Below are 27,174 nucleotides of genomic sequence, written 5' to 3' on the forward strand. Positions count from 1 at the left end.
AGTGACATCAATGATGGGGCTTATTTCATCCCAGTGACATCAATGATGGGGCTTATTGTATCCCAGTGACACCAATGATGGGGCTTATTTCATCCCAGTGACATCAATGATGGGGCTTATTTCATCCCAGTGACACCAATGATGGGGCTTATTTCATCCCAGTGACACCAATGATGGGGCTTATTTCATCCCAGTGACACCAATGATGGGGCTTATTTCATCCCAGTGACATCAATGATGGGGCTTATTTTATCCCAGTGACATCAATGATGGGGCTTATTTTATCCCAGTGACACCAATGATGGGGCTTATTTTATCCCAGTGACACCAATGATGGGGCTTATTTTATCCCAGTGACACCAATGATGGGGCTTATTTTATCCCAGTGACACCAATGATGGGGCTTATTTTATCCCAGTGACACCAATGATGGGGCTTATTTCATCCCAGTGACATCAATGATGGGGCTTATTTCATCCCAGTGACATCAATGATGGGGCTTATTTCATCCCAGTGACATCAATGATGGGGCTTATTTCATCCCAGTGACATCAATGATGGGGCTTATTTCATCCCAGTGACACCAATGATGGGGCTTATTTCATCCCAGTGACACCAATGATGGGGTTTTTTACGATATGTCTTCACTTGACACTAACTCACCTCCACCCCACTAATATAAGCCCTATTGTTGGTGCCACTCCAGCGAAGTGACGGCTCTGGGTGGGGAGGAAGATTTCAGAAATCTTTCATAAACGTTCATTCATCCCGGCACCTGTCAGATGCTGGAATCGCACGCCAAGCTGCGCATGCGCAGTTCAATTTACAATCTGATGACAATTGTGAGGCGGAAGATAAAGAAGCTTTTTTTTTGTAAAATAAACCTCCTGCTCACAATTTTCTGTTTTAAGGCCACAGATCCACTTAAAAAAGGGTAATACAGAAGCTCTTTGAACTAACACTGAATATTGTGATGAAGACGGTTTAGTGGCGAGTCGGTGAGTCATGACAGCGCTGCCGGCTACCACAACAAGAAACTGAGCCAAGGCGTCATTTATGAGGCCGCTATCTGATCGCATTTTAAGAAATGTTGATGCGGTTAGATCTTTGTAGCGAAAGGTTTTCGGTTATTGTGTATATATGTCAACAAAGAGCATTGTAAGAAAGTGGGCGAGGTGCCCACAGCAGCCAATCAGAATTGATGCTGCAATCTGAATAATTGCTTAAAGGAGTTGTAAAGGAAAAACAATCTTTGCCTAAAATTAATTATCTGGATTCAGGTACATTGCCGCATCTTTGCGGCGGAGTAGCGTATCGTATTTACACTACGCCGCCGTAAGTTAGCTAGGCAAGTACTGTATTCACAAAGTACTTGCCTGCTAAGTTACGGCGGCGTAGTGTAAATGGGGCCGGCGTAAGCGCGCCTAATTCAAATTAGGCTGAGGGGGCGTGTTTTATGTTAATGGGGGGGTGACCCGACGTGATTGACGTTTTTTTACGAACGGCGCATGCGCCGTCCGTGTACATATCCCAGTGTGCATTGCGGCAAAGTACACCGCAAGGACGTATTGGTTTCGACGTGGACGTAAATTACGTCCAGCCCTATTCACGGACGACTTACGCAAACGACGTAAAATTTTCAAATTTCGCCGCGGGAACGACGGCCATACTTAACATTACTAGTCCAGCTATTTGATGGAATAACTTTACGCCTGAAAATGCCTTACGTAAACAGCGTATCTTTACTGCGACGGGCGCACGTACGTTCGTGAATAGGCGTATCTAGTCATTTACATATTCTACGCCAAACGCAATTGAAGCCCCACCTAGCGGCCAGCCTAAATATTGCACCCTAAGATATGACGGCGCAAGCCGTCGTATCTTAGATAGGTTTAAGTGTATCTCAGTTTGAGAATACACTTAAACTTAGGACAGCGCAGATTCCGAGTTAGGTCGGCGTATCTACTGATATGCCGGCCTAACTCTTTCTGAATCTAGCTAACTGTCTGCAAGGTAGACAGACAGAATAGTGTAATGATTCTGTTAAAAAAACGAGTAAATACCTATTAAATTCCTTCATCTATACACCTCTGGCGTTCTAGTTTCTGTTCTCTCATTCACTTCCTGGTTTGCGGCGCTCGTTCATGTCAGAACTACATTTCCCAGTATGAATTGCAGCACGCCCAGTAATTCACACCTCCTTGAGGTCTCTAACACGTAGAGAGCGTCCTGCCGCACAGATGTAGTTCCCAGGAGTTACTGACCACCGCAGGAAACCCTCCCGTCACGGTGGTCAGTAACAATCAGACAAGCAGGAAGTGAACAGAACAGAGAAGAAATAGAGCAATTTCTGAGCAAAAACGAACAATGAGGAAGTGAAAAGAGGAATGTCTGCAGGTAAAGGATGCTTATTATGAAAAAAAAATTCCTTTACAACCCCTTTAAAGAGACCCTGTTTTGTAAGGTTCCAGGGGTAGGCAACCTCGGCCCTCCAGCTGTGGTGAAACTACAAGTCCCATGAGACATTGCAAGACCCTGACAATCAGAGGCATGACTTCTAGAGGCAGAGGCATTCTGGGATTTGTAGTTTCACCACAGCTGGAGGGTCGAGGTTGCCTACCCTTGTTAACCACTTAAGGACCGCCTCCTGCAGATATACGTCGGCTGAATGGCACAATTACGTTATGTACGTCCTCTTTAAGTGGCCAGCAGTGGGTCGCGGGCGCGCCCGCGACCCGGTCCGAAGCTCCGTGACAGCGGCCGCGGGACCCGCAGACCCGATTGCTGCTGGAGTCCCGCGATCGGTCCCCTGAGCTGAAGAACGGGGAGAGTTCTATTTAAACACGGCTTCCCCGTTCTTCACAGTGGCGGCTTCATTGATCGTGTGTTCCCTGATATAGGGAAACACGATCAATGATGACACACATCCAGCCCCTACAGTTAGAAAAAAATACGAGGTCATACATAACCCCTACAGTGCCCCTGTAGTTAACTCCTAAACTGCACTGTCATTTTCACAGTAATCAGTGCATTTTTATAGCATTTTTTGCTGTGAAAATGACAATGGTCCCAAAAATGTGTCAAAATTGTCCGAAGTGTCCGCCATAATGTCGCAGTCACGAAAAAAAATTGTTGATCGCCGCCATTAGTAGTAAAAAAAAAAATTTATAAAAATGCAATAAAACTATCTCCTATTTTGTAAACGCTATAAATTTTGCGCAAACCAACCGATAAACGCTTATTGTGATTTTTTTTTACCAAAAATAGGTAGAAGAATACGTATCGGCCTAAAATGAGGAAAAAAAAAAGTTTGTTTATATCTTTTTGGGGAATATTTATTATAGCAAAAAGTAAAAAAATATTGCATTTTTTTCTAAATTGTCGCCCTATTTTTGTTTATAGCGCAAAAAATAAAAACCGCAGAGGTGATCAAATACCACCAAAAGAAAGCTCTATTTGTGGGGGGAAAAAGGACGCCAATTTTGTTTGGGAGCCACGACCGCGCAATTTTCAGTTAAAGCGACGCAGTGCCGAATCGCAAAAACTGGCCAGGTCCGGGTCTTAAGTGGTTAAACACTCTTTATTCCCAGCAATAGAAGACATTGTATACTCTTCCCCAGCATGTTTCTTTACCCCCCCCCCCCCCTATCCCTGCGGCCTCCATGAGACTCTTCACCTCTGGTGGTGTCTCTGACTGTGTGTTGCTTCCTTTCTCTGTCTCCGGTGTCACTGCTGGATACAAAATAAATTAAAGCGCTTTACAGCAAGGCATGTTAAAATGGTTGTAAACCTCAGACATGAAATATGAACAAAGCATATCCCTCTATAGTGTGTACTTGTCTTAATCCAGAGCACTAAAGGTCATTTCTGTCTGCTGCTTCATTCCTCTATCAGAACGAGTCACTTTTGACAAGTTTTCCTGACACCAAGAGGAAAAAAAAAAAGGTGACGGGGAGGGACCTCTAGCCACAACCTACGCCACGTCCAGGGCCTCCCCCCGCTGTCTTCTGGGAGACAGACAGGTCCCAGAAGACATCAGGGACTAATGATATCGCGCAGCGCGTCTCGCGCATGTGCAGTAGGGAACCAGGAAGTGAAGCCTCTCGGGTGGAGGCACCGCCATCTTCGGTAAGGGAATCAGGAAGTGAAGCCTTGCAGCTTCACTTTCTGGTTCCCTTACCGAAGATTTCGGCGCCTCCACCCGAGAGCCGAGGGACAGATCGGCTTTGGGGGAAGACATCGCGGGCGCCCAGGACAGGTAAGTGTTCTTATATTAAAAGTCAGCAGCTGCAGTATTTGTAGCTGCTGACTTTAAAAAAATTAATAATAATTTGGCTGAACTCCGCTTTAGGGGCCCTTTCACACAGGGCGGATCAGTAATGATCCGCCCCGTGAACCTCCGCTTGCTCAGCGGGGATCGCTCCGTTGATCCCCGCTGAGCCGTTGGATGACAGGGCGGTCCACGCACACTGTGCAGGGACCGCCCTGTCTTTTCTCTGCTCTCCTCTATGGTGGGGATCGGATGAACACGGACCGTCTGTCAGTGTTCACCCGATCCGATTTGCAGACAGAAGGAAAAATAGGTTTTTTTTTCCGTCAGCAGAATCGGAGGATTGCGGACCCGGATGAGATCGGGTGTCAGTGGATGTTCATCCGCTGACACCCGCGATCTCATAGGGATCAATGTGTGTCCCTTTTTCATCCGCACACGGATGGATGAAAAAGCGGACATACAGTCCGCAGGTGTGAAAGGGGCCTAAGGCAATCTCTTGGGGACCCCCAGGTCACCAGAACTAGTGTCCCCATTGGAAGATTTCCCCTCTATTATTTTTCTGGGGACAACTCAAAATTTGGGATTTTCTATTTCTTTCACTTTCAATGATAATGGTAAACAGAAGAAATAGAGAGGGGGAATCTCTTTAACCACTTCAGCCCCGGAAGAATTTACCCCCTTCCTGACCAGAGCATTTTTGCGAGTCGGCACTGCGTCGGCTAAACTGATAATTGCGCGGTCGTGCAACGTTGCACCCAAATAAAATTGACGTCCTTTTTTTTCCCACAAATAGAGCCTTCTTTTGGTGGTATTTGATCATCTCTGCGGTTTTTATTTTTTTGCGTTATAAACAAAAAAAATAGCGACAATTTTGAAAAAAAAAAAAAAAACACAATATTTTTTACTTTTTGCTATAATAAATATCCCACATTTTTTTCCCTCAGTTTAGGCCGATATGTATTCTTCTACATATATTATACATATTTTTGGTAAAAAAAAACGCAATAAGCGTATATTGATTGTTTTGCGCAAAAGTTATAGTGTCTACAAAAAAGGCGATTTTTATTGGGACTGCTACATTATGGCGGACACATCGGACACTTGACACTATTTTGCGACCATTGTCATTTGCTATAAATGGCCACTGATTACTGTGTAAATGACACTGGCAGGGAGGGGTTTAGCACTAGGGGGCGATCAAGGGGTTACTAGGGAGTGATTCTAACTGTGGAGGGGGATGGGCTACCACTGACATGACAGTGATCACTGCTCCCAATGACAGGAAGCAGTAGATCACCGTCTTATCACTAGACAGAAACGGGAAATGCCTTGTTTACATAGGTATTTCCCCGTTCTGCAGTTCCATTGCACGATCACGGGGCATCGAGTCTGCGGGCACGCTCACAGGGCGTGCGCGCACCTGCAAATTCAAAACAACGTAGGCAGGTATGTTGCTTTGCGCAGCCGCGTCATTCTGCCGACGTATATGTACATGAGGCGGTCGGAAAGTGGTTGATGAGGGCACAGACAGCAATAAAACCTGATAGGGGTTCTAATCCCTCTCCAATCTATAAAAAACTGAAAAAAAAAGCTTCACTTTAGTAATAGTTTAAAACAAGGGTTATGTTCTAAGAGGTCTTTCTTCCCCTCAGGAGAACATGTCCATGTGGAGTCGCTGAGAGTCAGAAAACGCATGCATTTTAAAGATGGCCACCGTGAAGTCTACGGCACCTTGTACTGCACCAGCTACAGGATTGCCTTCCGGCCAGACTGCATACGCTCCCCCCAGGTAAGGATGGAATTTTCTATATGGTTTTAACTCTATATCAGGACTCAATGAAGGGTTAATAATTACTTGTGGCCCTTTGGACCAGTCTGTTTCAGTAGAGGTCACTAAGCTCATGTATGTATGTAGGCCTGAGATAGCCGAAATTTAGAAGTAAAAGGAAGAGGAGCGCCAGAAAAATATTTTGGAGCAGATAAAAAACGTTGATGGATATTGTGACATCACCACGCTGTCCAATCAGAGAACACCTTTTGTATTCATTAAGAACAATACTAGGGGTTCTGTGAATAGAGGCTGTGCAAAGAAAGAGACCCCTTGTGGTCACTATGCAGAAGGGCAGCCGCACAGGGCAAGGAAGACTGTGGTGACCTCTACAGTGACCTTCCCAGCGGTGTATCATTCATGGGTGCAATGTGTGTATGGCACATGGGCCCCGAAGAGAGTGTGTGTGTGGGGGGGGGGGGTCACTGTACTCTGACCGACACTGTACCCATGGACGAGACATCTTCTGTTTCCACCGGTATGGAATACAGTGGTCACATTCTTTTGAGATCCGCAAAAAAACATCAATTGTAGCCACTGTGCCCATCAAACGCAGCTACTGTGCCCATCAATTGCTGCCAGTGTGCTCATCATTTGCCACTACTATGCCCATCAATTTCTGCCAGTGTGCTCATCAATTGCCACTACTGTGCCCATCAATTGCCAGTGTGCCCATCAATTGCCACTACTGTGCCCATCAATTTCTGCCAGTGTGCTCATCAATTGCCACTACTGGGCCCATCAATTCCCACTACTGTGCCCATCAATTGCTGCCAGTGTGCTCATCAATTACCACTACTGTGCCCATCAATTTCTGCCAGTGTGCTCATCAATTGCCACTACTGTGCCCATCAATTCCCACTACTGTGCCCATCAATTACCAGTGTGCCCATCAATTGCTGCCAGTGTGCTCATCAATTGCCACTACTGTGCCCATCAATTGCTGCCAGTGTGCCCATCAATTGCCAACACTGTGCACATCAATTGCTACCAGTGTGCTCATCAATTGCCACTACTGTGCCCATCAATTTCTGCCAGTGTGTCCATCAATTGCCACTACTGGGCCCATCAATTGCTGCCAGTGTGCCCATCAATTCCCACTACTGTGCCCATCAATTGCCAGTGTGCCCATCAATTCCCACTACTGTGTCCATCAATTGCCAGTGTGCCCATCAAATGCCGCCAGTGTGCATACCCCACCCGGCACTTACCTGTCTCGGTGGGGCAACGGCAGCAATCGGTGTCCGGTGTCATCCACGCTCCTCCACGTCTTCGCCCGTCCTCTGCTATGAATGGACGCCTGATAGGCATCCAATCACAGCGCCTGCCGTTTCAGCCAATCAGGTGACAGGTAACAGACCAGAGCACGTGATTGGCCGAGAGGCGGTTCAGTGTTAGGAAAGCGAATATACATTCGCTTTCCTAACACAACGCTGAGTGAACTGCGAGCGTCCAGCATGGCGCCCTCTGTTCAACTTTTTGGACGCCTATTATAGCCTACGGCTCCAATCAGGTGCTTCCAAAAAATGCCCCGCCGCTGTAATTCAGGCGCCCGAAAAGGGGCCGGGACGCCTGAATAAGGGGATGGGAGCGGCGAACACAGATAGATTCAGGCAATGCATGAATCTCTCTATGGTGACAGACAAGTGGCAGGAGAGAGGGGGCGGCGCCCGTGCGCCCTTTATGGACGCGCCGCCACTGATGGAATACGTATACTTAAATTGATCCAAGCTGCACCAATAAGAACCGTACCCGGAGTTCAGCTTTAACATCAGAGAGTTTTCTATAGTGTTTTATCTGTTGGCTGCCTAGTTGGTGGCAATTCGGGATAATCAGTTCCTGAGGTTTTATGCAAATTGTAACCATAGCAACCGACAGATCACCACCAGACTGCAATTCACTTCTCTACCTCGGGATCATGTTCTGTTGATATAAAACAAAGTTGCTATGCAAGCAAATTTTTTTCTAAAATTATCTTTTTTGCTTAACCACTTAAGCCCCGGACCTTTAGGCAGCTAAAGGACCTGGCCAGATTTTGCGATTCGGCACTGCGTCGATTTAACTGACAATTGCGCGGTCGTGCGACGTGGCTCCCAAACAAAATTGGCGTCCTTTTTTTCACCACAAATAGAGCTTTCTTTTGGTGGTATTTGATCACCTCTGCGGTTTTTATTTTTTGCGCTATAAACAAAAATAGAGCGTCAATTTTGAAACAAAAATGCAATATTTTTTACTTTTTGCTATAATAAATATCCCGCAAAAACATATATATATATATATATATATATATATATATATATATATATATATATATATATATATACACATATATATATATATATATATATATATATATACATATATACATATATATATATATATATATATATACACATATATATATATACATATACACATATATACATACACATATATATATACATATATATACATATATACATATACACATATATATATACATATATATACATATATACATATACACATATATATATATATATATATATATATATATATATATACATATATACATATATATATACACATATATATATATATATATATATATATATATATAAAAATTCCTCAGTTTAGTCCGATACGTATTCTTCTACCTATTTTTCATTAAAAAAAAAAAATCGCAATAAGCGTTTATTGATTGGTTTGCGCAAAATGTATAGCGTTACTAAATAGGGGATAGTTTTATTGCATTTTTATTATTATTTTTTTTTTACTACTAATGGCGGCGATCAGCGATTTTTTTCGTGACTGCGACATTATGGCGGACACTTCGGACAATTTTGACACATTTTTGGGACCATTGTCATTTTCACAGCAAAAAATGCATCGTTTACTGTGAAAATGACAATTGCAGTTTGGGAGTTAACCACAAGGGGGCGCTGAAGGGGTTAAGTGTGACCTCATGTGTGTTTCCAACTGTAGGGGGGTGTGGCTGTAGGTGTGACGTCATTGATTGTGTTTCCCTATATCGGGGAACACACGATCGATGACACCACCACAGTGAAGAACGAGGAAGCTGTGTTTACACGCGGCTCTCCCCGTTCTTCAGCTCCGGGGACCGATCGCGGGACTGCAGCGGCGATCGGGTCCGCGGTCACGGAGCTTCGGACCGGGTCGCGGGTGCGCGCCCGCGACCAACGGCTGGGCACTTAAAGAGGACGTACCTGTACGTGCATGTGCCCAGCCGTGCCATTCTGCCGACGTATATGTGCAGGAGGCCGTCCTTAAGTGGTTAAAGCAAAATTAAATCCTTAACCACAAATGTAATGTATTGCAGCTTACCAATCATTAGATGTTGCGGCTGCATTCTTTTTCTTTTTTTTTTAGGCTTCCCCCTCATGCTGTTTTCAGCTGGTGATCAAGCCAGTAACACACCACCTTTATTAGAGCGCCCCCCCACACTCTGCATGAAGGAGCACAGGGGGCACCTTTGGGCAACAGCATTGTCAGTCCAGGGGGAGGGGAGTGTTACATGTACTAGCAGATTTCGATATACTAACAAATTGAAGCCAAACTTCAGCTCACACTTTATAATCAGTTACAGCAAACGTTTTTTTTTTTTCCTTTTAACCACTTAAGCCCGGACCAATATGCAGCTAAAGGACCAGGCGCCTTTTTTGCGATTCGGCACTGCGTCGCTTTAACTGACAATTGCGCGGTCGTGCGACATTGCTCCCAAACAAAATTGGCGTCCTTTTTTCCCCCACAAATAGAGCTTTCTTTTGGTGGTATTTGATCACCTCTGCGGTTTTAGTTGTTTGCGCTATAAACAAAAATGGAGCAACAATTTAAAAAAAAAAAAAAAAATGCAATATTTTTCACTTTTTTCTATAATAAATATCCCTGAAAATATATAAAAAAAAAAAAAATTTCCCCTCAGTTTAGGCCGATACGTATTCTTCTACATATTTTTGGTAAAAAAAAAAAAAAAAAAAAAAAAAAAAAATCGCAATAAGCGTTTATTGATTGGTTTGCGCAAAAGATATAGGGGCAGATCCACATACATCTGCGCCGGGCGCAGCGTATGTAAGATACGCCACGCCGCCGTAACTTATCTTTATTATTTCTAATCCTCAAAGAATTTGCGCCGTAAGTTACGGCGGCGTAGTGTATCTCTGGCGGCGTAAGGGCGCGGAATTCAAATGGATGTAATGGGGGCGTGTTTTATGTAAATACGTCGTGACCCGACGTAAACAACGTTTTTTTGGAACTGCGCATGCGCTGTCCGTGGGGGGATCCCAGTGCGCATGCTCGAAATGAAAACGGAACCCGCCAATGCTTACGACGGTGACGTCATGCTACGCAAATTCCTATTCGCGAATGACTTACGCAAACAACGTAAAAATTTCAAAATTGTAACTATACGCCAGAAAAAGCCAAACGACGTAAAAATGCGCCGGCCGGACGTACGTTCGTGGATCGCCGTGACTAGCCAATTTGCATACTCGACGCGGAATTCGAGAGGAACGCCACCTAGCGGCAAAAATTGCAGCTCGGATCCCACGGTGTACGAAGACGTATACTTGTCGGATCTAGCCGAGATGCTGTCGTATCTTGTTTTGAGGATTCAAAACAAAAGATACGACGCGGGAAAATTAAAATTACGCCGGCGTATCAATAGATACGCCGGCGTAATACCTTTGTGGATCTGCCCCATAGCGTCTACAAAATAGGGGATAGTTTTATGGAATTTGTATTAATATTTTTTTTTTTTTACTAGTTATGGCGGCAATCAGCGATTTTTATCGTGACTGCGACAAAATGGCGGACACTTTTGACACTATTTTGGGACCATTGTCATTTTTACAGCGAAAAGTGCTATAAAAATGCACTGGTTACTGGGAAAATGACACAGGCAGTGAAGGGGGTTAACCTGTAGGGGGCGCTGAAGGGGTTAAGTGTTTCCTAGGGAGTGATTACTACTCTGTGGGGACGTGGCTTTGCATGTGACATCACTGATTGCCGTTCCCTATGACAGGGAACAGACGATCAGTGGCAGTCACACTAAGAAGAACGGGGAAGGTTTGTTTACACTCACCTCTCCCAGTTCTTCAGCTCTGTGACCCGATTGCGGGAGACCGGTGGCGATTGAGTCCACGAGTCCACGAGCGCAGTCACGGAGCACAGGTCCGGAGCACACCGCCGGCGGCGTGCTCGCGACCCATGGCTGGGCTCTTAAAGGCGACGTACAGGTACGTGGATGTGCCCAGCCGTGCCCTTCTGTCGACATATATCGGCGTGAAGGGGTCCATAAGCGGTTAATATAAAGGTTTTACATCAATAAATAAACCCCCCCCAACGGATTGTTGGCTCAAACTAGTCTTGCATACACACGGTCACACAAATGTTGTCGGAAATTCCGAACGTCAGGAACGCGGTCACGTACAACACTACGACGAGCCGAGAAAAATGAAGTTCAATGATTCCGAGCATGCGTCAAATTGATTCCGAGCATGCGTAGGATTTTTGTGCGTTGGAATTGCATACAGACGATCGGAATTTCCAACAAGAACTTTAGTTGTCTGAAGAATTGAGAACCGGCTCTCAAACATTTGTGGTCGGAAATTCTGACAGCAAATGTCTGATGGAGCCTACACTAGGGATGCGCGTCTTCACTGGTCTCACCATTAGATTGCGATTACCCGGTAAGCGATTTGATTTCACGATGCACAAGCTCCCACCTCCGCTTGGGCCGTCTAGGCGTCCCTTCCTCCCGGCGATCTTCTGGGACACATCACAGGTCCCAGAAGATTGCCTGCCTATGCAGGACAGCGCAGGAGGAAATGCGTACCCGGCTGTGAAGCTGCAAGCTGTCACAGCCGGGTGCCTACAGTAGAAATGCCAGCACCGTGGACTGGTGGGGGAGGGAACGGAGAGTTCGGGTGGCCACGTTGTTGGATTGTGGGACAGGCGAGTGTCTTTCTGCGCACGCTTGCGGAATGGCGACAAACTACGGTACCTAAAAATCTCCATAGACGCTTTAAAATAAATTAACCGTTACCAGGTCAGAGTTACAGAGGAGGTCTAGTGCTAGAATTATTTCTCTCGCTCCAACGATCGCGGCGATACCTCACATGTGTGATTTGAACACCGTTTACATAAGCAGGAGCGGGCACGGCATGAGTATGCGTTTTCTTTGCTGCGCGAGCTCGCGGGGACAGGGGCGCTTTTAAAAAACATTTTTTTTTTCTATTTATTTTATTTCTTTTTTTTACATGGTGTTTAAAAAAATAAATACAATTTTGATCACTTCTATTGCTGTCACAGGGAATGTAAACATCCCTTGTGACAGTAATAGGTGGTGACAGGTACTCTTTATGGAGGGATCGGGGGTCTAAAAGACCCCAAATCCCTCCTTTGCACTTCAAAGTATTCAGATCGCCGAAAATGGCGATTCTGAATACTGTCTTTTTTTTTTTTTAAACTGGCGCCATTGGCAGCCGAGTAAACCGGAAGTGACGTTGTGACGTCGCTTCCGTGTTTACATGGAGCCGACGCTTCGTTCCAGTCCGCTGGAAGTAGCGGCTCGGGTCTCCCGGTGGGACGGGAGGCCCTATCAGAGCGGTGGAGGGGGTGGGGGGGGGTATGTCCCCTCCCGCTCCTCTGGGATAACAACTGAGCGGCTTTTAGCCGCATCGGTTATCGCTGAAAACCCAACCGCCCGCTCTAAAAGATTTTCCCGTTCGCGTGCACTGGAGACACCCGAATCGCGATACACCGATGCAGCGATTAACCACTTCATTACTGTGCACTTAAACCCCCTTCGTGTCCAGACTAATTTTCAGCGCTGACGCATTTTGAATGACAATTGCGCGGTCATACAACGCTGTACCCAAATTATATTTTTATCATTTTTTCCCCACAAATAGAGCTTTCTTTTGGTGGTATTTGATCATCTCTGCGATTTTTATTTTTTGCGCTATAAAACAAAAAAAAGACAGAAAATTTGGGGGGGAAAAAAACACACTATTTTTTACATTGTTATAATAATATCCCAATTTAAAAAAAAAAAAAATGTTTTCCTCGGTTTAGGCCGATATGTATTCTTCTACATATTTTTGTATGTAATAAGCGGATTTGATCGGTTTGCGCAAAAGTTATAGCACCTACAAAATAGGGAATAGATTTATGATTTTTTTTTTTTTTACTAGTAATGGCGGCGATCTGCGATTTTTTTATTTTTTTTTGTCAGGCCTGCGATATTGCGGCGGACGTATCGGACACTTTTGACACAAATTTGGGACCATTCAAATTTATACAGCGATCAGTGCTATAAAAATGCACCAATTACTGTATAAGTGTGACTGGCAGGGAAGTGGTTAACCACTAGGGGGTGAGGAAGGGGTTAAATGTATTCCCTGGGTGTGTTCTAACTGTGTGGGGGGAGGAGGGTGACTGGGGGAGGTGACCAATGCTGTGTGCCTATGTACAAGGGACACAGATCGGTCTCCTCTCTCCCTGACAGGACGTGGAGCTCTGTGTTTACACACAGAGCTCCACGTCCCTGCTGTCACCGCCGATCGCGTGAACCCGGCGGACATCGCGGCCGCCAGGTACACGCATCGGCTTCCCAGCGATGCGCCGGCACACTGTTTACCCGCTGCGCGGCGCGCGCGGGTAATGCACAGAAAAAGACGTCCACTCGGCACTTGAGAGCCGCGCTGTAGACGTCTTTTGTCTATAGCGCGGATCTCAAGTGGTTAATTTCGGCACCACTAGCCTACACACGGTCGGAATAGCCGACCAAAAGCTCACATCGAACATTTGTTGGTCGGAAATTCCGACCGTGTGAAAGAGGGGCATGAGGCTCCTTTCACACTAGCGGACGATCGGTCCACCCAGGGGCCGGTGCTTGACTGCCTCTCGCCCTAGGCAAACCCCGCCGCCCTCCTCCGGCTCCCCAGCAGTCCATTTCTATCCGACCGCCCCATAGAGAACAGCGGGCTGTGTCCGTGTTCGCTCCTCATAGCGAAGCAGACGCAGTCCGGTCATCAGCGGAGAGATCCCCCGCTGAGCAGGCTGATCCCCCTTGGATGGATTCTGCCCCGTGTGAAAGGGGCATCACCGGGCCACATCACCAGATGAAAAAACAAAGAAAGCCTAAAACGGAAAACAAATGCAGCCACCACATCTAAGAATTGGTAAGCTGCAATATAATATACGTTTGCTTTTCGGTTTAATACGGCTTTAACCAATTCACCCCCGGAAAATTTGGCTGCCCAATGACCAGGCCATTTTTTGCGATTCGGCACTACGTTGCTTTAACTGTAAAAAAATTGCGCGGTCGTGCGATGTTGTACCCAAACAAAATTTACATCCTTTTTTCCCCAATAAATAGAGCTTTCTTTTGATGGTATTTGATCACCTCTGCGGGTTTTATTTTTTGCGCTATGAAAAAAATAAAAAGAAAAGCGACAATTTAAAAAAAAAAAAAAAACACACACAATTAGCTAGATTCAGAAACACTTACGACGGCGTATCAGTAGATAAACTTTAAACTTGTCTCAGTAAACATCCAAGTACAAAAAAAAAAACTGCCGCCATCTCCTTATCCAATGACAACTCCGGGTATGATCTTTATTGTATAGTCGCATGGGTCCAGCTTGGCACAGTGTAAGTTTCCATATTTCATACCTCGGGGGGCCACACCGTGAGGAAGCCAAGTCACCGTCACTCTTCTGATGCTAATAAACGATTGGGGTGTAATAAATATTGCGCTGTCAGCCCTCGTTGTGTGTAATATATAGTCTGTATAGGAGGACACAGGGGGCCTGCACTGTGACATCATAAATAGCATTCACAGGGCCGGGACCGCAATTCAAATCCCACCAGGAGAGGGAGCCACCCCATCAGAGCTCCCCCCACCACTTCAGACCTCCCCTTCACTTCAGACCCCCTTACTTCAGAGCAGCCCCCCTTACTTGATACTCCCCCTCACTTCAAGAACCCCCCCCCCCACTTTAAAGCCCACCCTCACTTGATACTCCCCCTCACTTAAGAGCCCCCCCACTTCAGAGTAGTCCCTGCCTTCACTTCAGAGTAGTCCCTCCACTACAATGTAGTTCCCACTATAAAGCCCCCTCACTTCAGAGTAATCCCCCCACACTTCAGGAGTAGTCCCCCCCACACCAGAGCCCCCCCTCACTTCAGAATAGTCCCCCCCCCCCACACCAGAGCCCCCCCTCACTTCAGAATAGTCCCCCCCCCCACACCAGAGCACCCCCCTCACTTCAGAGTAGTCCCCCCCACACCAGAGCCCCCCCCCCCTCACTTCAGAGTAGTCCCCCCCACACCAGAGCCCCCCCCCCTCACTTCAGAGTAGTGTCCCCCCACACCAGAGCACCCCCCCTCACTTCAGAGTAGCCCCCCTTACTTACTTGATACTCCCCCTCACTTAAGAACCCCCCCACTTTAAAGCCCCCCCCTCACTTCAGAGTAGTCTCCCCCCATTCCAGAGCCCCCCCTCACTTCAGAGTAGTCCCCCCGCCCCACACCAGAGCCACCCCTCACTTCAGAGTAGTCCCCCCCCACACCAGAGCCACCCCTCACTTCAGAGTAGTCCCCCCCCACACCAGAGCCACCCCTCACTTCAGAGTAGTGTCCCCCCACACCAGAGCCACCCCTCACTTCAGAGTAGTCCCCCCCACACCAGAGCCACCCCTCACTTCAGAATAGTCCCCCCCCCACACCAGAGCACCCCCCCTCACTTCAGAGTAGTCCCCCCCCACACCAGAGCCCCCCCCTCACTTCAGAGTAGTCCCCCCCACACCAGAGCCACCCCTCACTTCAGAATAGTCCCCCCCCCACACCAGAGCCCCCCCCCTCACTTCAGAGTAGTCCCCCCCCACACCAGAGCCCCCCCCTCACTTCAGAGTAGTGTCCCCCCACACCAGAGCCCCCCCCCCCTCACTTCAGAGTAGTGTCCCCCCACACCAGAGCCCCCCCTCATTTCAGAGTAGTGTCCCCCCACACCAGAGCCACCCCTCACTTCAGAGTAGTGTCCCCCCACACCAGAGCCCCCCCCCCTCACTTCAGAGTAGTGTCCCCCCACACCAGAGCCCCCCCCCTCACTTCAGAGTAGTGTCCCCCCACACCAGAGCCCCCCCTCATTTCAGAGTAGTGTCCCCCCACACCAGAGCCCCCCCCCCTCACTTCAGAGTAGTGTCCCCCCACACCAGAGCCCCCCCCTCACTTCAGAGTAGTGTCCCCCCACACCAGAGCCCCCCCCTCACTTCAGAGTAGCCCCCCTTACTTGATACTCCCCCTCACTTAAGAACCCCCCCTCACTTTAAAGCCCCCCCCTCATTTCAGAGTAGTCTCCCCCACACCAGAGCCCCCCTTCACTTCAGAGTAGTCTCCCCCACTCCAGAGCCTCCCTCACTTCAGGAGTAGCCCCCCTTATTTGATACTCCCCCTCACTTAAGAGCCCCTCACTTTAAAGCCTCCCCCCTCACTTCAGACCCCCCCTCTATACATCAGTCATGTTACCTCATTCCTCTAATCTCTCACTCACCTCACACTCTTCTGTACAGCAGTAGGTCACATGGTACAATGTCAGCCCCGCCCCGGTCACATGACTAAGTTGTATTGCCCTCTCAGGCCGTCCTCTGTAATGCCTGTCCGTGCCCTGGACGGCTTATTATATCATTCACCACAGGCATGCAAAAGTGTCATTTCTAAATGTGAATTTCCATTTTTTCTGGATCAAAAACAAATGGGAGAAGAAAAGGCAGAGCTTATCTGGAAACGTACTAAAAGGAAATGTTGCTTTGCCAGTATATAAAATGGCATTGTACAAATCTTTGTAAATATTTTTTTCTTCAAGTGGAGTAATGTAACTATCTGTATAATGTGGAAGTTTAAATAAAGCTTTGTGCATGCAAACTGATCATCTGTGTTACCCCTCTGAGCCAATCAGGCGTTACCTTTGTAACATCAGCCAGGCAGCAGGCTCTGATTGGTTGCTTCGGGTAACGCAGACATTGTCATTTCCTTCAGATGTTGTTTGTTGCGCTCAGGACATGCAGGAGTTAACGCGACTTTGATTTCTGTGGCAGGATTCCTCCGGTGAGGCGTTATTTGACAACGACAATGACATCGCCCTGCCCTGCGTTGACAGGATTTTGGCAGGTAAGGACCATCACCAAGAGGAGCACAATGCACCCACACATGTGTACTATTTACAGAGGCGGCGACCGTTCATCACCGGGAGCCAGGGGTGTGCTACGGCCTGCAGAGCAGTCTGTCGTGTATTAAAGAGAACCTGTCACAAACTGGGATCTTGGGCGTCTGCGTCCGCACATCTTTTTTTAGGGGGGGGGGGGCATCATTTTAAGGTCAACCATGCTCTGACGCTTTTCAACAATGTCATTATCACATTATCAGTCAGAAACTGCAGATGTAGTACAGGAGATGGTCAGAGACTGCAGACATGATACAGGAGATGGTCAGAGACTGCAGACATGATACAGGAGATGGTCAGAGACTGCAGACATGATACAGGAGATGGTCAGAGACTGAAGACATGATACAGGAGATGGTAAGAGACTGCGGGCATAATACAGGAGATGGTCAGAGACTGAAGACATGATATAGGAGATGGTCAGAGACTGAAGACATGATACAGGAGATGGTCAGAGACTGCAGACATGATACAGGAGATGGTCAGAGACTGAAGACATGATATAGGAGATGGTCAGAGACTGAAGACATGATATAGGAGATGGTCAGAGACTGAAGACATGCTACAGGAGATGGTCAGAGAGACTGAAGACATGATACAGGAGATGGTCAGAGACTGAAGACATGATACAGGAGATGGTCAGAGACTGAAGACATGATACAGGAGATGGTCAGGGACTGAAGACATAGTAAGGGAGATGGTCAGAGACTAAAGACATAGTACAGGAGATGGTCAGAGACTGCAGACATAGTACAGGAGATGGTCAGAGACTGCAGACATAGTACAGGAGATGGTCAGAGACTGCAGACATAGTACAGGAGATGGTCAGAGACTGCAGATATAGTAAAGGAGACGGTCAGAGACTGCAGACATAGTACATATTACAGGAGACTATGAGTACTTGTCCTCGGCTGAAATGCTCTGATGCTTCACCTGATACCTGGGCAGTCAGGTATCAGGTGGTGGGGGAGTTACAAATCTTCTCCGTGCTGTCTTCTCCCCCCGTGCTGTCTTCTCCCCCGTGCTGTCTTCTCCCCCCGTGCTGTCTTCTCCCCCCGTGCTGTCTTTTCCCCCCGTGCTGTCTTTTACCCCCGTGCTGCTCTCTCCCGTGCTGTCTTCTCCTTCTCCGTGCCACTCTCCCTCTGTGCTGTCTTCTCCCCCTCCGTGCCGATCTCCCCCCGTGCTGTCTTGTCCCCCTCCGTGCCGCTCTCCCCCGTGCTTTCTTGTCCCCCTCTGTGCCGCTCTCCCCCCGTGCTGTCTTGTCCCCCTCCGTGCCGCTCTCTCCCATGCTGTCTTCTCCCCCTCCGTGCCACTCTCCCTCTGTGCTGTCTTCTCCCCCTCCGTGCCGCTCTCCCCCGTGCTGTCTTGTCCCCCTCCGTGCCGCTCTCTCCCATGCTGTCTTCTCCCCCTCCGTGCCACTCTCCCTCTGTGCTGTCTTCTCCCCCTCCGTGCCGCTCTCCCCCGTGCTGTCTTGTCCCCCTCCGTGCCGCTCTCCCCCGTGCTTTCTTGTCCCCCTCCGTGCCGCTCTACCCCGTGCTGTCTTCTCCCTCTCCGTGCCGCTCTCTCCCGTGCTGTCTTCTCCCCCTCCGTGCCACTCTCCCTCTGTGCTGTCTTCTCCCCCTCCGTGCCGCTCTCCCCCCATGCTGTCTTGTCCCCCTCCGTGCCGCTCTCCCCCCGTGCTGTCTTGTCCCCCTCCGTGCCGCTCTCCCCCCGTGCCGTCTTCTCCCCCCTCCATGCCGCTCTCCCCCCTCAATTTGTCAGGATGGAGAGCGGCTCCTACCTTTTCCGAATGGACAGAGTCAGTAAAAAAAAAAAACGCCACTGTCACATGACATTCAAAAATAAAGTATCGGTATTCGGTATCGGCGAGTACTTGAAAAAAAGTATCGGTACTTGTACTCGGTCTCAAAAAAGTGGTATCGGGACAACCCTAGTGTGTACACAAATCCCTCGGACTAAAATCCAAAGTACAAACACGCATGCTCCGAACCAATGCTAAACATCAGACAACAACAGCAAGAAGTTGCCCAAAGGGTGGCGGCAAAGAGCTGAAAAAGCACATAGTTTGGTGTATGTTGGCTGAAAATGTTTTGCCGTCTGTATGCAGAACAAGTTCATGGCCAACGCCCTTCGGACAGAAATTCAGGGATTTGTTCTGATGGAAGTCCGATCGTGTGTACGAGGTCTGAAAAGATCCTGCAGCGAAAAACTGAATGGACATGGATGTCCTTGGTTCTTCTCCAATTCAGCAGGGATCTGTTCCTGGATCCGGTATGCAAAGGCATTTGGTGCCCATTATGGCGATTTACGCCATTTGCGGCTATTGAGTAATTAATTTTATTCAAAGTTCTTGTCCCCCGTAGTTGAGCTTTAGATGACCCCAAGCATTCTGCATTCAAGCTGTGGCACGTTTGATATTGTCCATCTGTTCTCATCCCGTTTTTCCTTGACTTGTAGTGGCCGGACAGAGTAAAGTAAAGGTTGTTACTCCTTCGCTGAGCCTGAAGTTCGTTCCGGAAGAACTTATGATCCATTACAGAGGATTCCGCCTAATGCACTTCCACTTCAGTGACAACGGCTTGAAGACCGAGGCCTACACTGTAAGGTTCAAATGTTGGAAGCTTTCCCTTTGAAGCTGAATAACAATTAGGTGATGGAAAATCAATTGTTTCCTTTTCTTTTAGGCAGTATTTTCATATTACCGTATATACTCGAGTATAAGCCGACCCGAATATAAGCCGAGGCACCTCATTTTACCACAAAAGACTTGGAAAACGTATTGACTCGAGTATAAGCCTAGGGTGTCCATCTGAATGCCTCACTGTGCCTATCAGAATTGGTAACGGAAGTGACGTTTCGTCGCCGACATCTTGCTACACGCCGCGCTCCTCCACTGTAACGATACACGAGAAAGGGGGAGGCGGACATCTTGCTACACACACCTGAGTTTTGCATTTTACTGTTATTTTTAACAGTAAACAGAGCTTATATGGTGAAAAAGAGCATTTAGAAATCCGACGGATAGGGTGACCACATTTCTGAACTGACATTCAGGGACACCCCCGCACACGCCCTTTTTTGCCAATTTTTGGAAAAACATAATGTCAGCCTCATTTTTTATTGCCCCCACTTGTCAGCCTCATTTTATTGCCCCTCACTTGTCGGCTTCGTTTTATATTGCCCCCCAGGGCAGGGCCCCACTTTGTCAGCCTCATTTATTACTGTACTGTCCCCAGCCCCAGTAGCCCGACTTTTTTTGCTAGAAAATAATCAGAACCCCCAAACATTATATTTTTTTTTTTTTATCAGACACCCTAGGGAATAAAATGGCGGTCATTGCAACTTTTTTTCTCGCACGGTATTTGCGCAATCATTTTTCAAACGCCTTTTTTTGGAAAAAAAAACGGTTTCATGAATTAAAAAATAACAAAACATTAAAGTTATCTAATTTTTTTGTATAATGTGAAAGATGATGTTACGCCGAGTAAATAGATACCTAACATGTCACGTTTTAAAATTGCGCACACTCATGGAATGGCGCCAAACTTCGGTATTTAAAAATCTCCATAGGTGACGCTTTAACATTTTTTACAGGTTACTATTTTCGAGTTATAGAGGAGATCTAGTGCTAGAATTGTTGCACACGCTCTAACGCACGTGACGATACCTCACATGTGGGGTTTGAACGGCGTTTACATATGTGGGCGGGACTTGCATGCATGTTCGCTTCTGCGCGCGAGATAACGGGGACAGGGGCGTTTTGAAAAAAAAACATTATTTTTATTTTACTTAATTTTTTTTTATTTTTACACTTTTTTTTTTATTTTATTTTTTTGATCACTTTTATTCCTATTACAAGGAATGTAAACATCCCTTGTAATAGGAATCAGTGTGACAGGTACTCTTTATGGAGAGATGTGGGGTCAATAAGACCTCACATCTCTCCTCCAGGCCTACAAGCATGAAATCAGTGAACAAAAAAATCACCGATCACATGCCGACAGCCGCGATTGTGGCTTTGTTTACTTCCGGGTACCGGGCGTGACGTCATAACGTCGCGCCCGGGCCTCCGACGGTCATAGAGATGACTGGTCACCAGTCATATCTATTCTTTCCAGGCAGCGCCGACCGATTCACTCTCCGGGCTCCCGATGGCACGGGAGAGCCCGGAGAAGCACCGGATGGCGGCGGGAGGGGGGGGGACGTCCCCTCCCGCCGCCTATAAGAACGTAAGCCGCGTCACGATTGGCGAAAGGAGCCGAACGGCGATGCGCAGGCGCAGTATAGCGCCGACTCGCCGTTCGGCTCCTTTCGCCAATCGTGATGCGGCTTACGCGACGGGGGGAGCTCGTTTTTTGTCAAAACGTCAATCACCAGCATGTTAGGAACGCCCACTCCCGCGGGACTCGCAACCCGGAAGCCACGGGTGAATTAGCTGTACGAAGGTATGTACAGCATCAAAAAAAAACTAATAGGCATAATTGTATTGTAATGTGGGGGGCCAGTGTAATAAGAAAAAGTCGTTTTTAGGGTGAACCTCCCCTTTAAGAAAAATGACAGTTTCAGATTTCATAGACATAATAGTATAGTAGCCAGGGAGAGAGAGAAGGACTGTGTGCATTAATAAAAGACGATCGTTTTGTTTATTTTAATGCTACTGACTCATCACATTGGTTCTGTTATATTGCATTTTATGGTGTATTAATGTGTTGATCTGATTTCTTCATTGCAGATGACAAACGCCATGATTAAGAACCAGCAGCTGATCAGCTCAGCCACACATCGGGAGGAAGCCATGCTTCGAAGTCTAGGTGAGAAACGTTATGAGATATGATCTCGCTACAGCAAGAATGTTTACCCACACACACGTGCATCACATCTTTTTATATCTGTTTTCTTAACCGCTTAAGCCCCGGACCATTATGCAGGTAAAGGACCGGGCCCCTTTTTTGCGATTCGGCACTGCGTCGCTTTAACTGACAATTGCGCGGTCGTGCGACGTGGCTCCCAAACAAAACTGGCGTCCTTTTTTTCCCACAAATAGAGCTTTCTTTTGGTGGTATTTGATCACCTCTGCGGTTTTTATTTTTTGCGCTATAAACAAAAATAGAGCGACAATTTTGAAAAAAAAAACACTGGCCCAGATTCAGAGAGCAATTGCGTCTGCGTAACCATAGTTACGCAGCGCAATTGCTTACTTGCCCCGGCGTATCGAATGCTCCTGATTCAGGAACCTCGATACGCCGACTGCAGCCTAAGAAATGACTGGCATAAGGCTCCTTATGCCGTCATATCTTAGGCTGCATTCTTACGCAGGCCGCTAGGTGGCGTTCCAGTTGTGGTCAGCGTATAGTATGCAAATTGCATACTAACGCCGATTCACAACCCTACGCGAGCCCTGCGTACGCAGTTTACGTTGTTTGCGTACGTCGGTTTTTGCGTAAGGCTCCCAGGGGCAGCCAATGCTACGTATACCCGTCGTTCCCGCGTCGCGAATTTAAAATTTACCGTCGTTTGCGTAAGTGAATCGTGAATGGCGCTGGACGCCATTCACGTTCACTTTGAAGCAAATGACGTCCTTGCGACGTCATTTGCCGCAATGCACGTCAGGAAAGTTTCCCGACGGAGCATGCGCACTACGTTCGCGCGAGAACGCGCCTAATTTAAATGATCCACGCCCCCCTACGGGATCATTTAAATTACGCGCCCTTACGCCGGGCATTTTTGAGGAGCGCCCACGCAAATTACGTGGCTACTGCTTCGTGAATGAAGCGTAGCGCAAATAATTTGCAGGGGCGCAGGGCAAAAACGGGACGCTGCGCCTCCGTAAGAAGTGCGCAGCGGTACCTGAATCTGCCCCAATCTTTTTTACTATTTGCTATAATAAATATCCCCAAAAATTATATATATAAAAAATTTCTCCACAGTTTAGGCCGATACGTATTCTTCTACATATTTTTGGTAAAAAAAAAAAATCGCAATAAGCGTTTATTGATTGGTTTGCGCAAAAGTTATATAAAATAGGGGATAGTTTTATGGCATTTTTATTAATATTTTTTTTTTACTAGTAATGGTAGCGATCAGCGATTTTTTTCGTGACTGCGACATTATGGCGGACACATCGGACACTTTTGACACATTTTTGGGACCATTGTCATTTTCACAGCGAAAAGTGCAATAAAAATGCACTGATTACTGTGAAAATTACACTGGCAGTGAAGGGGTTAACCACTAGGGGGGCGCTAAAAGGTTAAGGGTGTACTAATGTGTTTTTTCTAACTGTAGGGGGGGGCGTGGCTGGACGTGTGACGTCACTGATCGTCGTTCCCTATGACAGGGAACAGACGATCAGTGACAATGACACCGGCAGTGAAGGGGTTAACCAGAATGGGGTGCTGTAGGGGTTAAGTGCCCTAAGGGAGTGTTCTTACTGTGGGGGGGGCGTGGCTGTGCGTGTGACGTCACTGATCGTCGTTCCCTAACACAGGGAACAGACGATCGATGACAGCCACACTAGGAAGCACGGGAGAGGTTTGTTTACACTCGCCTCTCCCTGTTCTTCCTCTCTGTGACCCGATCGTGGGACACCGGCGGCGATCGGGTCCGCTTATCCCACGGGGACGGTCGCGGAGGAGGGGACCGGGTCGTGAGCGCGCTGCGGGACTGGGCTCTTAAAGGGGACGTACATGTACGCCCCTGTGCCCAGCCGTGCCATTTTGTCTACGTATATCGTCGTGCGGCGGTCCTTTGAGGACAAAAATAACGCTCCCCTGGTGAGTTACATATGTTGCAAGGATTCTTGCTATCTGTAATGGAGCTTACACATGAATTCGACACACTTCCTGCTTCCTGGGTGGGATGATCTTCCTGCTGTTGTCACATGATCAGTCTCAGTACTGTAATAAAAAAGGAACAATGGCTAGCCTAGCACATTGGTGATTGGCATGTCTTATGTCATGGAAATATTTCCTGTTCAAAAGCTGGATTGCACTATTTCCTGTGATCCTCTGGTTTGCCGATCCTCCTCTCTCTCTCTCTGGTCCCCGCTCACTTCCCACTATATTGCTCCAATGCTGCTCATCAAGTGTGACATCTGCTAGCTTCTCCTGCTCCGGTCCCCCAGCTCTGCTGATCCTCTGCAGCTCAGTCCTCTCTCTCCATTCCCCGCTCACCTTCCACTATAGCATTCCCATGTTGCACATCATGTGTGCCATCTGCTAGTTGCTCCGCTCCAGGCTGGACCCTGATCACTTTCCTGCTCCTCCATGTAACGTCTGCACCAAAACTCCCAGATTATATACCGTATTTATTAGGGTATAGCGCGCATCCGCGTATAGCGCACACCCCTAAAGTTGGGCAGAAATCCCTGTGGAAAAAAGGATTTTGTACTTACAGTTTTGGTGTCTTGCGCGGCGTCCATCGGCGGCCTCGTCGGGTCCGGCGTCCGTCTGCGGCTTCGGGTGTCCTCTTCGTCGGGTCCGGCGTCCTTCTGCGGCGTCCTCCTCGCTTGTTTCCCGCTTTCCTGCGCCAAGTTTGAATACTGCGCCGGCATATACCGAGCAGGCACGGCTACTGTCGCGCTCACGTCCTGTATGTCCAGGACGTGAGCACGGGAGTAGCCGAGACTGCCCGACTATACACGAGTGTACTGCGCTCGGTATATGCCGGCGCAGTATTCAAACTCGGCGCGGGAAAGCGGGTATCGGCGTATATCGCGAACCCACGATTTTGCCCTGATTTTCAGGGCAAAAAAGTGCGCGGTATACGCCGATAAATACAGTACAGATGAACCGTCCGGAAGTGACTGCTGATGACCAGGACTGGTGCAAGGACTTACTTTTGACATTCTAGGCAAAACCTAATTTTGCTCCCCCCCTTGATTCCACCCATGACCCCACCCCCATTTGTCCTGCCCATGTATACCACACCTTTTAATGAAGCACCCATCAAATGAAGCCTCATCAGCGCCCATCAATGTAGCCTCAGCAGCCTACCAGTGCCCATCAATGCAGCCCACCAGCGCCCATCAATGTAGCCCACCAGTGCCCATCAATGCAACCTACCAGTGTCCATCAATGCAACCCACCTGTGCCCATCAATGCAGCCCACCTGTGCCAATCATTGCTGCCTACCAGTGCCCATCAATGCTGCCTACCAGTGCCCATCAATGCAGCCTACCGAGGAGGGAGAGGGGGAGGGGGTGCATGTCTGCCGCTAGGCGCTATAGCTTTTGATTGACACTGCCAGCGTTGTTCAGGACAGGCCAGGAGGGAGAGCGTACTCGGGAGAGCGTACTCTATGACAGAGCGGGTGGGGCCAGTGGACACAGGATTAGGAATACCATATGGGCAGAGAGTCAGAGCTGGCTGGCTGTGGTGACATCATGGATAGCAATCACAGGTCACTGATGGCTGATCAGAGGTGCTCAGCCGCGCAGCAGGGGATGTTTGCCTCCATTCATTTGGGAGTTGGGACACAGGCACAGGTACCTGCTTATGCTCAAACTTAGTTGCTTGCAGCTAAGAGAGGAGAGTACCAGCGGGCAGGCACCCTAGGAAAAAAGTGCGCCCTAGGCGGCTGCCTAGTTTGCCTAGTGGTAGCACCGGCCCTGCTGATGACGTCGCCTGTTGGTTTCCCAGTGCATCCTGGCATATCTCCTACCTGCAATACCTCCAAAACAAAGCAAAGCCAAATCTGAATAAAAGCCTCTCAAAAGGTGCTGTAAGCGAGCGTTGTCATAGATTTCTATGGAGGCTTTGAAGTACCAAAAAAGTGACATAGGGTATAATTTTTGAAGCAAAGCAAACGCAACATGTAAACAGGACTGTAAGGTAACATTTTATTTATGACAGGTAATTTAATTGGCATTCAGAGCATGTCCAATGCCAAATTTTGAAGAAGGTGTAAACAAGGCCCTAAAGTCAAAGGGACACACTGGACACCCAGCAAGAGCACAATGGCAACTGAAGGCATCCAATGTGTCCACATACCAAATCTGGTGCCCAACAATCATAAAACGGGCATCAGATCCTAGAAGCAGAGGCGTTGCTAGGGGGGTGCGGTCCGCACCGGGTGACACCCGCTAGAGGGGTGACACCATCCCGTTTTTTTTTTTAGCTGACATGCCCAGCCTGCCCTGTGCCACCCCAGCCTGCCCTGTGCCACCCCAGCCTGCCCTGTACCACCCCAGCCTCCCCTGTATCACCCAGCCTGCCCTGTACCACCCCAGTCTGCCCTGTACCACCCCAGTCTGCCCTGTACCACCCCAAACAGCCCTATACCACCCCAGCCTGCCCTGTACCACCACAGCCTGCCCTGTACCACCCCAAACTTTCCCATGCCACCCCAACTTGCCCTGTGCCACCCTAACTTGCCCTGTACCACCCCAATCTGCCCTATGCCACCATAACTTGCCCTATACCACCCCAACCTGCCCAATGCCACCCTAACTTGTCCTGTACCACCCCAACCTTTTCCATGACATCCAAACTTGCCCTATGCCACCCTAACTTGCACTATATCACCCCAACCTGCCCTGTACCACCCTAACTTGCCCTATACCACCCCAACCTGCCCTATGCAACCCTAACTTGCCCTATACCACCCCAAACTACCCTATATCACCCCAACATGCCATATACCACCTTAACCTGTCCTATACCACCCCACTACACCAACCTGCCACTATACCACTCTATACTACCCTAACCTGCCACTATACTGCCCTATACTATCATTTACAGGGGCTGGTTTGGGGTGCGCCCCGTGCCCGTGCGCTGCCTGCTTGGTGCTGGGCAGCCTAGACAGAGGGGGGGGTGACACCATGTTTTACCGCACCGGGTGACACCA

The 27,174-nt window shown here is 48.1% G+C and overlaps 1 protein-coding gene across 1 annotated transcript in view; it reads left to right on the forward strand.

The window, feature by feature from the left end:
- MTMR11 (myotubularin related protein 11) overlaps positions 1–27,174 on the forward strand; it is a 141,525-nt gene that overhangs the window by 48,455 nt on the left and 65,896 nt on the right. Inside the window, exons 3-6 of the mRNA XM_040333753.1 lie at positions 5,926–6,062; positions 17,201–17,273; positions 19,783–19,925; positions 22,058–22,136. Coding sequence (XP_040189687.1) covers positions 5,926–6,062; positions 17,201–17,273; positions 19,783–19,925; positions 22,058–22,136 — 432 coding nt within the window. The remainder of the gene's footprint in view (positions 1–5,925; positions 6,063–17,200; positions 17,274–19,782; positions 19,926–22,057; positions 22,137–27,174) is intronic.

The sequence above is a fragment of the Rana temporaria genome, chromosome 13, assembly GCF_905171775.1.
Source record: "Rana temporaria chromosome 13, aRanTem1.1, whole genome shotgun sequence".
NCBI lineage: Eukaryota > Metazoa > Chordata > Amphibia > Anura > Ranidae > Rana > Rana temporaria.